Source organism: Populus alba, chromosome 14 (genome assembly GCF_005239225.2).
Source record: "Populus alba chromosome 14, ASM523922v2, whole genome shotgun sequence".
Lineage (NCBI taxonomy): Eukaryota > Viridiplantae > Streptophyta > Magnoliopsida > Malpighiales > Salicaceae > Populus > Populus alba.
Genome location: NC_133297.1, coordinates 15,429,542 through 15,443,313, shown reverse-complemented (window position 1 = coordinate 15,443,313; position 13,772 = coordinate 15,429,542). Strand labels below are relative to the sequence as shown.

Here is a 13,772-nt window from a genome sequence, read left to right as displayed (position 1 = left end):
ACCGCACATCTTCCCTTTTGATGAATCCACGACACCTTGAATCGACCTCACCTATCCACCATACTTGTCAAGGTCGATCACACCTCCTCAAGAGACTAGACTCACACCCTCTTCCTGGTGGACCTGGACTCGCATCTCCATTCCTTTTTCCTTGATGAGTCGACCGTGCATCTTTCCAAATATGTTCATGCACCAAAATCCAACTACTAGATGCTATATGCATTACTCGTCAAATATGGTTAACTCGCCGCAGACTATGAAAATAAAATATATATTCATTAACAAAATAAAATATATATTCATTAACATTATTAAAAAATTGATAAATACAAATATAAATATTAAGAGAATATTGTCATTGGTAAATTACCGACAATTTTTACAAAAAAAATTACAGTGAGAAAAAAAAAATAAAACAAAGCAAAAAAAATGATGACGTACTATTTTTACCAACAGAATTATAGACGAAATTTATTCCGTCGATAAATTCGTTGGTAAACTGTGAAAACAGTTCATCATGTTAATTACAAATGGAATCACTAACAAAAAAATTCCGTCGGTATTTTTCAAAGAGCTATGAAATTGTTCACTTTTCAATTGTACTGTTAATTATTATTATTTACAGAAAAAATCACCGACGAATTGAAAAGTCATCGGTGTTATTTGGTGGTTTTCTAAAAAATTTTGATTAAATTAAATATTACAGACGGAATTACCGATAAATTGAAAAATCCTCGGTGATATTTGACAGTTTTTGAAAATTTTTGATTAAATTCAAATTTTAAATTAAATATTACAGACAGAATCACTACCGAAATGATTAAAAATATTAATATTTAATTATCCATCGGTAAAATGCCCCAATAAAAAGCTTGAAATCCATAATTTCACAACAGATAGAACTCCTTTCTTCTTCTTCTTCTTCTTCTTCTTCCTCCCCATATTTAAAAAACATGAATATCCATTTCTTTCTCTTCTCTTCTCTCCTCTCCTCAACTCCTTCTCTTTTCCTCCATGCTTAGGAATGTATTATTCTTTCTTATTTTTTCTTCTCAATTTTTTTTAAATTAATATACTTTATGAATTTGTTTTTTTTTTTTTTCCTTTTCTTAGCTTCACTTGCAACCACATCAAGGTAATTTTTTTCTTTTTTCTTCTTTTTTCATGTTTTTTCTCACTATATTTGTTATTTTATTTTATTTTATTTTTGTTCTTAATAATTGTATGAATATTGTTGTAGGATTTTTTGTCATATGATTTTCTTCTTCTTTTTTTCCAAGCGTTTTGAGTATTATAGAGTATTGATTTATATTAATTTAATTATTTTATAGTTTTGTAAAATGGATTTCTTTAAAATATTTTTAAATAATTACTTTTTTTTGCACGCTTTTTTTGTTAGTAAATCCATCAGTAATAATATTTTTTTTTATTACCAACGGACTTGCCAATGAAAAACAAAATCACCGACGAAGCATTTTTGTCAGTGATTTCATTGGTAAATTAATTATCAACGGAATGATGGTACAAATACCGACGGAAAATTCCATCGGTAAATCTAAAGATTATGATAGTGTTAAATGATCACATGTCCTCCCCCTATAATGGAGCCCACAGAATGACATTATGGCATGTCTATACTTAGGGATGATCCTCATGATGTCATCCTCTTCACTTTGAAGTGAACAACTAGCCATATCTCCAGGTAAGTTAGTGTGGCTCATAGCCATATAAACGTCCATTAGTCATAAGATAAAGGGGTCCAAAAAAGGAGCTCACATTCCCTTCTTTAACCTCTAATTGTCTTTTGTATCTTTTTTTGCAATGCATACAATATAACCTTAAAATATGCATTTCTCCTGCACTAGTGCTAACTTAAGCATCAAAGAGTTTACCTGACCAAGTTCTATGGGTCACCTCTTCGATGATCTTTATCCAAGGTTGTTCTCTATGTGTTCTCTCCATGAAATTAGCTCCATACAATATTCAATATTCTCTCTAGGTGGATCTTCATATGTTGTTTTTCATGAAATTGACTCCATATGATATCGATTACGAGATTCTCTCCAAGTGACTCTTCGTGAGTTGTATATAAACACTCTCCAGTCCTAGCACAAACTATAACTTCTCTCGGATATAAAGACCTTCCTCACCTTATCTAAATATAAAGACAACTCTCCTCCCATGTGTGTGGTTACACCATGTCTAAGTATAAGGGCACTACACCATCTAGAACAAAGGATTACCATAACATATTATTGAAGTTATCCTAAATAAATCCTTAGCCACTTTAGAAAGTGTCTTGACTGATCAAACAAGAAGGTGAAACAATTTAACTTAATGACTCGCATCTCTAAAGGCTTGGTTCACACAAATCACATGTATGATGAAATTATTTTATCTCAAACTAAGTGAACCTCACTTTGAGAAATGAGCAACTGATGGGGGTGTCAGGGCTTGAAGCATGCTTGAATCGGTGGATGTCCAGAAATGAGTCCTCTATCAATAGGACAAACCATTTGACCCCTCTTTTTATGGACCAACCTTGTGACCTTTCTTTTATGGAATAACCACAAACCTTGAATTTCTTTTTTTGGCGAATCAACCTCACCTGATACAATCAAGCAAGGTCAAAATTAGATTTTGGCGTAAAACGTTTTATTATCCAGTTTTATGCTATCAAGAATAACTTCCAACTCGACCATTAGATCGATCTAAAATGTTTATAAGTGTTTCTAGGCATGTTTTTCTAAATTGGGCTAAAATTTCAGGTCAATCGAAGTTCAGGAAGGGATTATTTAATAAGATCAAAGTTACTAGACGAATCTTGTTAAATATGTATGTTTGGACTTTCGTCTATTGTTTGGACTATATCTAGAGATGCTTAAAGAAATATTTTGAACAATGTGCTTGAAGTTAGGATTGAAATCTGCTAAGAATATGGTAAAATTGAAGAAACTATGTTTCCTTGTATATTATGGATTCTAGTAAATACAAAAATTCCTTAATGCTTTTGAAAACATGTGTGACAACTATTGACTTACTAGGAGAATATGTGTGTGATTGTTGTTGTTGGTCTATGACCTTATGAATTGACTCTTTTGTTTACCTAGTGACTTAATATATTTATATATCTTGGTCACATGACCTTATCTAATGGAGAGTGAATCAATCAATAACCTAATGAAGAGTGGAGTAATGATTATATGGAGAATAATTGATATTCCTTGCAGGCATATTGATTGTTATATCTTATTGGGTCATTAGTGAAAAGGTTGAAACTTGAAAATAATTGAAAAAGATGGTGTTCACTAAGGATATAAGTTTGGTAAAAAATACCTATTGACACAAGATAAGATATAACTATTAGCATAAAAGATATATGACATACTGTTAATTTATATATAAACATATGAGGTCGATGCAATAATAAATTTCTTGAAAGTCATAATTTTACATTGTGGTGTGTTATTGAGCCCAACAAAATGAGACATTTTGTCCATTTAACAAACAAGTACAATCCATTTGGATTCCTCTAAATGGACTAGTTATTTTATATTTTTATTCTTTTATTTTTATACCATCAAGAAAATAACTAAATCATTACAAATCCATAACTTAGCATATTATTACCTGAAGCTTAACCAAATAACTAAGTTTTAAATGGAAATAAAATCATAGATGCAATATTAAAACTTTTTAAATTAGAGAGATCAACTAATTATTATTTTTTTAAAAAAATATATAGACTAAATAAATAATGGAAAAACCTCAATTTAGTTCAAAACCTGTATGTAAATTGTCGATTATATTCCAAATCTATGAATTTATTATCAATCAGGTTCCCAGATTTCTATAAATCCTTCATAAATAATTTACTCTTATTTTTTCTATTAGCCACGTATTCATTATCATATCTGTCATGATGCCTTGTGTCACTCTATCACGTCCCGAAAGGAAAATAATACCGGTAAATGGTATCTGATCCTGTTCTTCCAGGAGAAAAACATGGCTGCTTCGTTAGCTAAAGCTACAGTACTAGCAAGAGGCAAAGATGAAGTGTATGTGGCAGCAACGCCACTAAGAGCCACAAAAGGACCCGCTCAGCTGCTTATGTCTACTACTTACTCTCTCAACCTCTGGGATTTGCAGCACTTTGTGGTTATCATCAAACCCAATTTACCACCTCCTCAAAATTCTCAGGTTCTTGATTCTCTAGTTCATTCTCACTTCTCTGTTTTCCGGGCCTTGAAATTCATTCCCCCCATATTTGGGTTAGTCCAATATATGCTTTACATTCTTGTAGATGATGGGAATAATTTTTTTCGGTGTTAGATTGTTAATTACCAGTGTATCGCATATTAATCTATTTGATTTTTTTGTCAAATTCTTAAGCTATTAAGGCCAAAACCAGAAAGAATATTTGTTATTCATGGAATGAATTGCAAATTCATGTTATCCATACGAAACGAAAACAAGGCTGCACGCCATTGCTCTTATGCTGTATTAGGGGTTGCATTAATATTGAGAAGCTGAAATCTAATACTGAAGTTCAGTTATTTGTATTGTAGGCTATTGTTTTTGATTTTCAGCCAAAAGATCCTGAAAATATCTACACTGCACTTGCAGTTCTATCAGGTAGAGCAGTACCAGGTGAGGGTTGCTATTGTTTGTAAACCTTTTTCCCTTCAAACAAATGTTTGATTAAGTTTTGTCAGATTTCCATCATGCATAAACTCTATTGTTTTGGACGCTACGGGGTATCTCGGCCGAGATGACTCCATTACATTCCAAATCAGTGAACAAAGTTCTTGATGTAATGTTTCTAATATATGAATACCTGCCGTGAAAAATAGTACAAAATTCATTTATTATGTTCATAATAATCTTTTATTATTTACTGAGTCACAATTTTGTTGTCATTTCAACATGAAAATATTAACTTAATATCCTTTTCAGCTAGCACTACTATGATGTATAGTTAAAAGCTACTATATAGTTATAATGATTTTGGTCGTCCACGTTATTGAAAGTTCTCTCCTCCTTTCTATATATGATGTTCTCTACCCTTTTTTAATTACAGGAGTTGTTCTTGTGCGGAAGTTGTCAAAGCTACCGAGAAGAAAATGTTGGTTTGTTGGATCCTCGAAGTTAGACGCTGTAGATATTGCAACTAAATTTAACAGTGACTGGAGAACGGATTTGAGGGTTGGCCATCATGACTGTCGTGATTATACAAATGGTAATAATTAATCTCTTCTTTTCATTTACTTATTTTATGAAAATCCATTTCCCGTTCTGTCATGCTATGTGATCTGGATACTTGGCAACTATTCTTAAGCTAATGATCTGCCTGCTATGTCAATTGCTTGTAAACACTGGTGTTGTAGCACTGCTTGTGTTATGTTATGCCAGCTTGCTTACCATCCCTTTTGTTTTTGGTAGGTGTTTTCCCATTAACTAATGAATCTTGGCTGATAAAAAAATGCATGTGAACATAACATCATTTTCCCCTTTCTTGGCAAGTAAAGGGATCCCTTAAAAATAAATTCAGCCTGTTTCTTTATCATTTTCGTTCCCCTAATCTATCCTTTTTCACTTGGAAGGATTGGTAGAGCTTCTCATTGGTGAAAAACAAGTGTTAGAGCGTCTAAGAAAAGACCGTGGTGGTCAGGGTTAGAGCACCGTGTACTGAAAAGGCTATACGAAAGTTACATGGACAATATCTTCTCTTATTTCTCAAAGAATCTGTTTCGACAATACTCTGGTGAAGAAATCTGCCTGCAATATTGTTGGTGTATGCTAGCGCAAGGCACACAAGCTTGATAAATTCCAACTCGTCTTTCGCCAAGAATAGTAGGTTCATGTTTTGCTTTTGACAGGCTAGTTTTGTTTTCTTTCTCAGCCAACAATCTGCCTTGCAAATTATCAAAAAGAGATTTCTATTCCTTCTGTATATCACTGAATGGCATGATTAGCTCGCAAGCAGTTTTCTCTAGGTCCAATGCTTATATGGACAGAAATGGAGTTCGTTGATTCATGGTGCTGCTGTATACTTGGAACCAGAAATTTACGATTGGGGTGCCAATTGGATGATATATGATTTTTGCATTGCAAAACCTGTATTTTCTATATAAAATGAACTTTAAATTAAAGGGTATAATTAAAAAATTTCAAAAGTTTAGGAATAAAATGCATTTGTTTTTAAAGTTTGGCACCCATGCCCCGCCCCCCCCCCCCCCCCCCCCCCAACCCTTCGACATGGTTCCTCTCTGCAGGGCTTTGATGTTTCATATCAAGTTGTACTATATATAAGAGAAATGGACTCACATATATAATGTTGCACGAAACATGATGCTAAAAAACTATGAGGACATGATGCAGTAGCAAGAAACTCGTGTAGAAACATGATTAGAGTTTAAGGCATATCACTGGAGGTGAAGCTAGATTATTTATCGTGGGGGTTAAGATTAGAAATTGTTATCTAGAGAGGGCCAAAACTAATTTTTAAACTGTTTAGGGAAAGCCGGGAATTTTTGTATTTTTTGCAGTGGTCGGACCCTGCCAGCCTCCCCTGCATATCACCATTTAAATTTTTTCCTTTGACAAACTTAAGGATTTGCTAAGAGGAAAATAAGAAAATCAGTATTTACTCGTAGAATTATTTGAAGAGAGCTGTTGCAGAAATTAAGAACAATGATCAATAGACGAAAGAATTCATATTTTCAAAGAGTAGAAATAGAGATAAGTTTCCTGTGACTTCTAGTGAAGTAGTTAGGATTGAAAGTGAGAGTTGAGTCTAGGAACAAGGGGAGAGAAAGATCAATATTCTTAGTTTGGAGATCAACCACTTTCAGTGAACACAATCTCAGCTCTAAACCTCTGAATATAGAGAAAAAATCTTCAATTTTGTGGTCATCAAGAGAGGATATTGGGAAGTGTTGAGCAGATGTCGTAAACATGAGATCCAAGGTTGCATCACTAATCTACCTTTTGGGGTAAATAATTTCCTTTTTATACACTTAATCATTCTGATAATGATATAAATGAGAATTTCGAAGTTTTTGATACGTGTTGGGGTTTGTTTTTATTAAAGTTTGCAGAAACAATTAACAAGAGCAAGTCAAGTCCTATGCTTTTCAATTGTTGATCCGTCTTACTTATCGTAAAGGGAATCAATGTGCAGGTTTCTTTCTACTCTACTGGGGTTGCCATGTTCCTTTCAATGTTGCTTTTAACCAGCTTCTTTCTCTGGTCTCAGGGCCCTCTTTTACCAAAGAAAATATAAAACGTCCCAGTCATGTCCATAAAGATGAGAGAAATTGCTGTCATTCATTGAAAGCATGCGTTACACACACGCCTGGGAGGGATGTGGTGAAGGAAATACGTAAAAGAAGTTATGGTGGGAGATTTTCCACTGGTCAAGTTTTGCTACTTGTCAAGCTTTTCTGAGTATAATTTCATATCAAAGATTGAAGAAGACAAAATAAAAGGCATTAGGCATAGGATACGAGGGTAGTGTTGGTTAGACGGTCGAAACAAGGAAAAAGATCATCAAAAAGCAGACTGCTTTGAAAGTTTTCATATAGGCAAATCTTCAAGGAAAGAAATCTGTTCAAAGGGAATCTTTCATCATGGGTGCTGCAATTTTTCCTACTGGACCACGGAGGGATGTTTTGGGTGACCTACTCTTGGATAAAGGCTTCTTTCCCATGTACATCGAATGTTTGGTAAAGAAGCATGAGTTCAATTTTCAACATTGTTTTATGTTAGTGTACAGTTGTTATGTTGATAGTGAGTTGTTGAAAAATTGGCCGAGTTCTGGTGCCCATTTCTAGGTAGCTGATAATTAAGAGGCTGTTCCAAGTACCATTTTTCTTGCCTAACCTCCTCCTGTTTTTATAATCTCGATTCAACAAGAGAAAAACGAGATGCTGCTCGGCCGATCTAGCTTTGTAAACAGGATTTTATTTAGTTAGTCTGAACCAGACAAAGTTTGGCCAAGACAACTAGCAGGATTTAGCCAGTCAAACATGGTTTCTAATTTCTCTCGGCAAGATTTAGCCTGCAAAACCTTGCAGTAAGTAATCTCCGATGACACACGATGAGTGGTCCGGTCCTTGTTGATAATCATTTAGCACATTCAAGAGGATTATTGAACCTTGGAATTGAATGAATATTCGTTTGTGTTGTGATTGATCCGATATTTATATTCAATATTCATATATACACAAATAGAAATTGTTATCTGAAGTCTCCAAGCATGTAAGATTTGATCATAACCTGATGATGAAGCAGATAATTAACACAGAAACAGGATTTTGTTTCAGAGCAGGGAGTAATCAACTCACATATGGAGAAGTATCCGATCCTTGGTTGTATGCATCGCTGGGAGTATCGATCCAATTCAGGCTGCCCACATGAACTACTGTTTGAAACCAATTTGGTGCCCCTTGTAGCTCAATGTCCTTGAACTTTCCGTTCTTCGGGTCATAAGAAACCAGAACTCTGTTCTTATACTCCAGCAGGATTTCACCATTCTTCAAGACACACAGAGCTCCAACAACCCTTCCATTAGAGCTATTTTTCCATATCTTTAGCTGTCGGTCCTGATTTTGTTTCAAGCCCTTGGGCATGTAAGACCCGATGTTGTATTCTTTAACCCAAGAGTCCTTCACATTGTACTCCTTCATGACCCAAATCTCCAATCTTCCATAATTGCAATAAACAGCAGCAGAGAGGCAACCCCTCAGAACCACCAGGTGATAGTTGCACCTATTTAGGCCGCCGCAGTCCGGTTTCGGGACTTCTCGGAATTGCTCATCGGTCAAGTCGAATGAGACCAGCCTGCGGGCGGGCTTATTTCGACACGGGCGGCTAATCCAATGAAGCCTTCCGTTAACCAGGGCCCCTGAAGCCCGGCGAACAAGCCGGTACGACACTTTGCCTAGACTTCGCCATTCAGGGCAGCCTAGCGTTAAAATCTGGACTTCCGATAGCGGATAAATGATTCTACGTGACCGGGGGTAGCCACCATGCCCATTCCTGTAATACACGATTCTGATTACCTTGTATTCTTTAGTCTTGGGATTGAAACCAAACCCAGAAACCACTTCTTGATCAGGATACTGCAAGGATTTTGGGAGCTCTTTATAGCAGCCTGTGAAAGGATTGTAGATATAAAGAGAATCATTGTACAACGAGTCAGATAGGCACAGTAAACCGTTACAGGAGCCTACCACTTCAAATTCTGGCATCATAGAGGAAAAGGGTGCCGGAATTCTCTTCACCTTCTCCTTTTCTTCCTCCTGAGCAGCAAAATCCACAAAATAGAGATTGTTTCTGATGGGAAAGTCGCAGTGAAGGATTAGGCAAGGATGATCGGTATCCTGAGTTGAGCAAGACAAATATAAATCTACAAGCTGAGGATCCTGCACCAAGGCACGCCAAGCTCGACATACACACTTGAATTGCACCAAAGAGGTGATGGGTAATCTTGAAAGTATATCATGAGCAATCTCCCGTGGTAGAAGCTCCATTCCAGTTGTTTGTGGATCATCTTCAACCTTGGTTTTTCTTCGTTTCCTATGTTTTTCACAATCCAAGTCCATATTGACCACTAGAGGCAAAAAGGCTTGGTATTAGATCAAAAGATGATGGCTTGTTCTTGAAGAGGAAGAATTGGAGTTGCATATAAGCATGATGGGCTTTGATAAGATCATCAAAATTTTAAGAATGGAGTTGGAAGCCACAAGGAAATTGGTGTGTTCTAAATGGGAGCCACCATTGAATAATTCTCCACGAATAAAAGAGTTTGGTTTTCTTTTCATTACAGAGAAAAGTTAAATTGATAGTCCCAGCAATCTTCACCGTCCATTAAAAGAATCCAGGGCCAAGATACGATGCAGATTAATTGCAAAAATTAACGAATCCTATTCCTTGTTTATGGATGCATGACCCTACTGATAGCGACCTCGCGACATTTAGTTTGAATAAGAACAAGAAGTGACCATTTAATGTACTAAATGCTAGACAAAGTTTTCTTTCTTTCTCCTGCGTGGATGCCCTTGTACGTGTTCTTCCAAGAAACTTTGCCTAGGCAGATGCCAGGAATCATCCCTGTGCAGGTTTTCTGAATAAAAGCCATTGCAGAAACGTGATTGCTCTGAGTCACAGTACAAAAGGACCAAATGTATAGACTTATGGGAGCTAGGCAGAGCACAGTTCTTCCCACACACAATCATTTAGCGTAGTCTAACAAGAAGGTCTCAAGAACAATCTGCCATGTGAGCTTGTTTGGAAGAAATTTCTAGGAAGCTGGGATGCCAGTGGCCAACAGAGGGATCTCATCAAGACTTTCTTTTTTCTTTTTTTTAAAAACAAGCGAAGTTAAGCATGCAATTTTAAAGCACTTGTTTATCTTCTTTCAAGAAAGCAGCACAGAGACAGTTCATTTCAAAGCATGAATTCTCTTTACACTAACTAACAAGTAAATAAAGGTCATGTGGGAAATTGTTGGATTTAAAGAGTTAAAGTTTAAAGTGATTGAAATAAAGTCTGAGAACCAGTTTATAAGTTTATGAAAAGGTGTTGAAAAGCATCATTTTGGGACCAAAACTCACCTCTTCAGTTCAGCCCGGTTGTTTTAACATCCGTTGAAACATCACCATTTATTAACCACTTAGATCATTGGTTCACGCCACGCTGCCGATTGGATAAGAAAAGATTTAATATAAAAAAATATATAATTATTGCTAATATTTTTTCATACAATTTAAATCATGTGAGGTTTAATTTAATAAAATCTAGTCAACTTGATAAATTTAAGAACAGATGATTGATAAAAACATAATTTAACTTAAAATAAATATTTAAAATGATATTTTTTATAAATATTAAAACAATAATTTATTGGATCGATTCAGATCAACTCAGGTTAAATTATTAATCCAGATGATGAGTCAAGAGATTATGAAACCTTACAAAAAAAAATCAAATTAAAATAAGTTATAAAGTTAATTTTTAGTAAACTTAATATTAAATTGAAAAAAAATCAATCTTATTTTTCAATAAAATTCTGTTTTTGGAAATATGATTTTTTTTTTTTGGGGGTTTTAACAATGAAGGATTTTTTTTCAAGGATTTATTAAACTTTCTGAATAAATAATAAAAGGACAGTTATTAGTCTTTTCAAAGTATTTATTTAAGTTCAATGATTGTTTTGAAAGTAATCTTTTCTTTCACATGGAAAAATCTAGAGTTAAAAATCCTGAGATGTAGACGTCCAAATGGAAAAAATAAAAACAGTCCTTAATTAGAGATGGTGATAATTTATGGGCAGTCACACATGTGGATGCTGCTCTGTGCTTCCAAATTCTCAGAAATTTCCCAATGTTACAAACGAAGGATCCTTCTGCATAGCTACAAAATTGCACTGTACAGATCTTTGGAGATGCACTCGTTGTATTTGCGTAGGACAGAGGGACAGAAATGTTTTTACCAAAATATTGTTTTTTAAATAACAAATTATCATAATCTTAAAATCAGATTTTAATTAAAAAAAATAAAAAAATAATGAATTGATAATTTTAACATTAATATATTATAAAAATATAAATAGGAAACATGAGAAAATTAAAACATAATTTCTTAGGTATGTTGTTTATTGCATAAAACTCAAAGTAATTAAGATAAATACGAAATAATCACAGTAATTTGAAATAGAATTAAAAAAGGTATTTTTTTTAATCTAAATCCCTTTATCTTACTAAAACATCCATTTTTTATATATAATTCTTATTATCATAAGTATTGTTTTTTAAATAAAAAAACTCATCATAATTCTAAAAGTAAATTTTATTTTGTTGACTTACTTTCCCTTAGATAGTTGCCAAAAAAACTTCACATCTTTTATGATTTGAACTGATATTTCACTTGTATTTATTGAAGGCTTTTAAGCTCTCAAGATTCAAATGATTTTTGTGAAGCTGATAAAAAGATGCACACCAAATTTGCTTGTCTCACCAAGTCCCTAAAAAAAATAGAAAATATTATATTCACCTAGCAATAAAAAATGTTGCATAACTTTCCAATTCTCTTACAAATAGTGTAAAATTAACATAGAGCATAAGAATGAAAACCATTTTCTTGGTTAATTGATGTTGTAGCTCCGCAGAGCTTCTTTTGGCTAATATACTGGTGCTAAAAAGCAAAACAAATTTAACATAGAGGCCATAGAAAACCATGATAGAGGCTGGTTCCAGCTTACTATATCAGGCTTATTAGACCTAACAATTCATTTGAATAAATAGCACTACCTTCATACGGAGTTGGACTTAAATGAAAAGTTATTGATGCTTTACTAGAATAGTTGTGCCAGCAACCCTAGGGAGACTCGTGGCCCATCTTATTCTAGGTATGTCTTGATTATTTGCCATTAATAACGACAAGAGATGTCAAAAACTAGTTCAGAAAAAATAATTGATGACTTCTTGATCAGGTTCCCATAAACGAAGCCAATGATGATATTCCAAAAAATCCAAATAGCTTATGAATAAGGTTTATATGTTGGATAATTGGTCAATCTCTTGATTCTAGCAATTTAATCCATTCTCTCTAGCCAATGTGGCTGGTGCTTGGTGCCTGGTAAATCAGGATGGTTGGTGGCTGGTACTTGCAAAAAGTTTTATTTGGTGGATTTGGGGACTCTTTGATACTTAAGTATCTATTTTAGAAAAAAAAAACAATTATATTTTAGAGAGACACTCTAAAAATAAATATGTAGTAAAAAATAAAAATTATGAACCTTTTTCATTGAAAGATTCATAGGGTTTTTATAGCCCATGAGTTTAGTCATTTTATGAAAATGAGGGGTTAAAGTGTCATCTTGTTTTGATAGCATTAATGAAGAAAAATATCTTTGACACATGTATTAAAGAGGGGTAAATATTTGTTTCACATCATTAATGAGGAATAAATATCTCTTACACATCATTAATGTAGAATAAGTGATATAACATTTTGGAGACTTTTATACACATAGAGGTGTAGAGAAATGAGTATTGTTAACCTTAATATTTTATATTAAAGGTCATAAGAAGAAGAAGAAACAAGTAGAGTTTGGTGGTTCAATATATAGCATTGAAATATCATCAATTCTACATCCATTTAGGTTTAGTGAGATGTTGAGCCCTAGGAGGTCAGTTCTGGAGCTTGTCTGGCCTATATATAGTTGGGCTTAGCGTTTAGCTGAGCCAAGGGATGTTGGGTCATCACCATATTTTTTATCCTTTTAAACATGGATTTTAAAAGAAAAAAAAATAACATATATAAAACACGATAATCTATCAACATCCATTAAATGTTCGCATACATCTAGAGCACATATTCACTTTATAGGAAGATGTTATTCATATTAGCATGGCATGAACCAACATCCCTCACACCTTTCCTGTCACAGGATCATCAAATCTTTATAGGTACTGCATAAAGGTAATAATATATTAAAATGAATAGAGGAACTTGCCTCCCTAATCTTTTCAAAATGCTCATAATAGCCTTTGTTAGTTTAAGATTTTAAATTTCTCTCCTTTTTTTTTTATAGATGTTTGCTCGTATAATTTCTAAAACTTGTCTATTAACCCTTAGCATTTACTATTTTACAAATTGATAAGGTATCAAAAAACTCAAGTAGCTTAGGAGCAAGGCTTATGTGTTGGATAATCAGTTAATCTCTTGGTTCTAGCAATTTGATCCATTCTTCTTAACTAAGATGG

General features: G+C 33.9%; 2 protein-coding genes across 6 annotated transcripts; one reads left to right on the top strand and one right to left on the bottom strand.

Moving 5' to 3' along the window:
* Positions 1-3,892: 3,892 nt before the first annotated feature.
* Positions 3,893-8,198, top strand: LOC118032740 (uncharacterized). Of its 5 annotated transcripts, XR_004684732.2 has the most exons (6): positions 3,900-4,200; positions 4,569-4,650; positions 5,081-5,239; positions 5,604-5,853; positions 7,094-7,183; positions 7,259-8,198. XR_004684732.2 is itself a non-coding variant. In XM_035037556.2 (4 exons), the coding sequence occupies exons 1-4, from the start codon at positions 4,006-4,008 to the stop codon at positions 5,675-5,677; spliced, it is 510 nt and encodes a 169-aa protein (XP_034893447.1). In that variant the 5' UTR covers positions 3,900-4,005; the 3' UTR covers positions 5,678-6,037. The 5 variants fall into 5 exon arrangements, 1 of the variants encoding a protein (XP_034893447.1); XR_012167911.1 differs by lacking the exon at positions 7,094-7,183; XR_012167912.1 differs by lacking the exons at positions 7,094-7,183; positions 7,259-8,198 and adding an exon at positions 5,997-6,037.
* Positions 8,166-9,795, bottom strand: LOC118032664 (F-box protein At3g07870). Its single transcript, XM_035037458.2, has one exon. The coding sequence runs from the start codon at positions 9,606-9,608 to the stop codon at positions 8,340-8,342; it is 1,269 nt and encodes a 422-aa protein (XP_034893349.1). The 5' UTR covers positions 9,609-9,795; the 3' UTR covers positions 8,166-8,339.
* Positions 9,796-13,772: the final 3,977 nt, after the last annotated feature.

Bases quoted from the DNA above. Each gene is read 5' to 3' on its own strand.
- LOC118032740 (XM_035037556.2), top strand. From the start codon at position 4,006: ATGGCTGCTTCGTTAGCTAAAGCTACAGTACTAGCAAGAGGCAAAGAT. The intron at 4,201-4,568 runs GTTCTTGATTCT...TTTGTATTGTAG, and splicing joins CACCTCCTCAAAATTCTCAG to GCTATTGTTTTTGATTTTCA. The intron at 5,240-5,603 runs GTAATAATTAAT...TTCACTTGGAAG, and splicing joins CTGTCGTGATTATACAAATG to GATTGGTAGAGCTTCTCATT.
- LOC118032664 (XM_035037458.2), bottom strand. From the start codon at position 9,608: ATGGACTTGGATTGTGAAAAACATAGGAAACGAAGAAAAACCAAGGTT.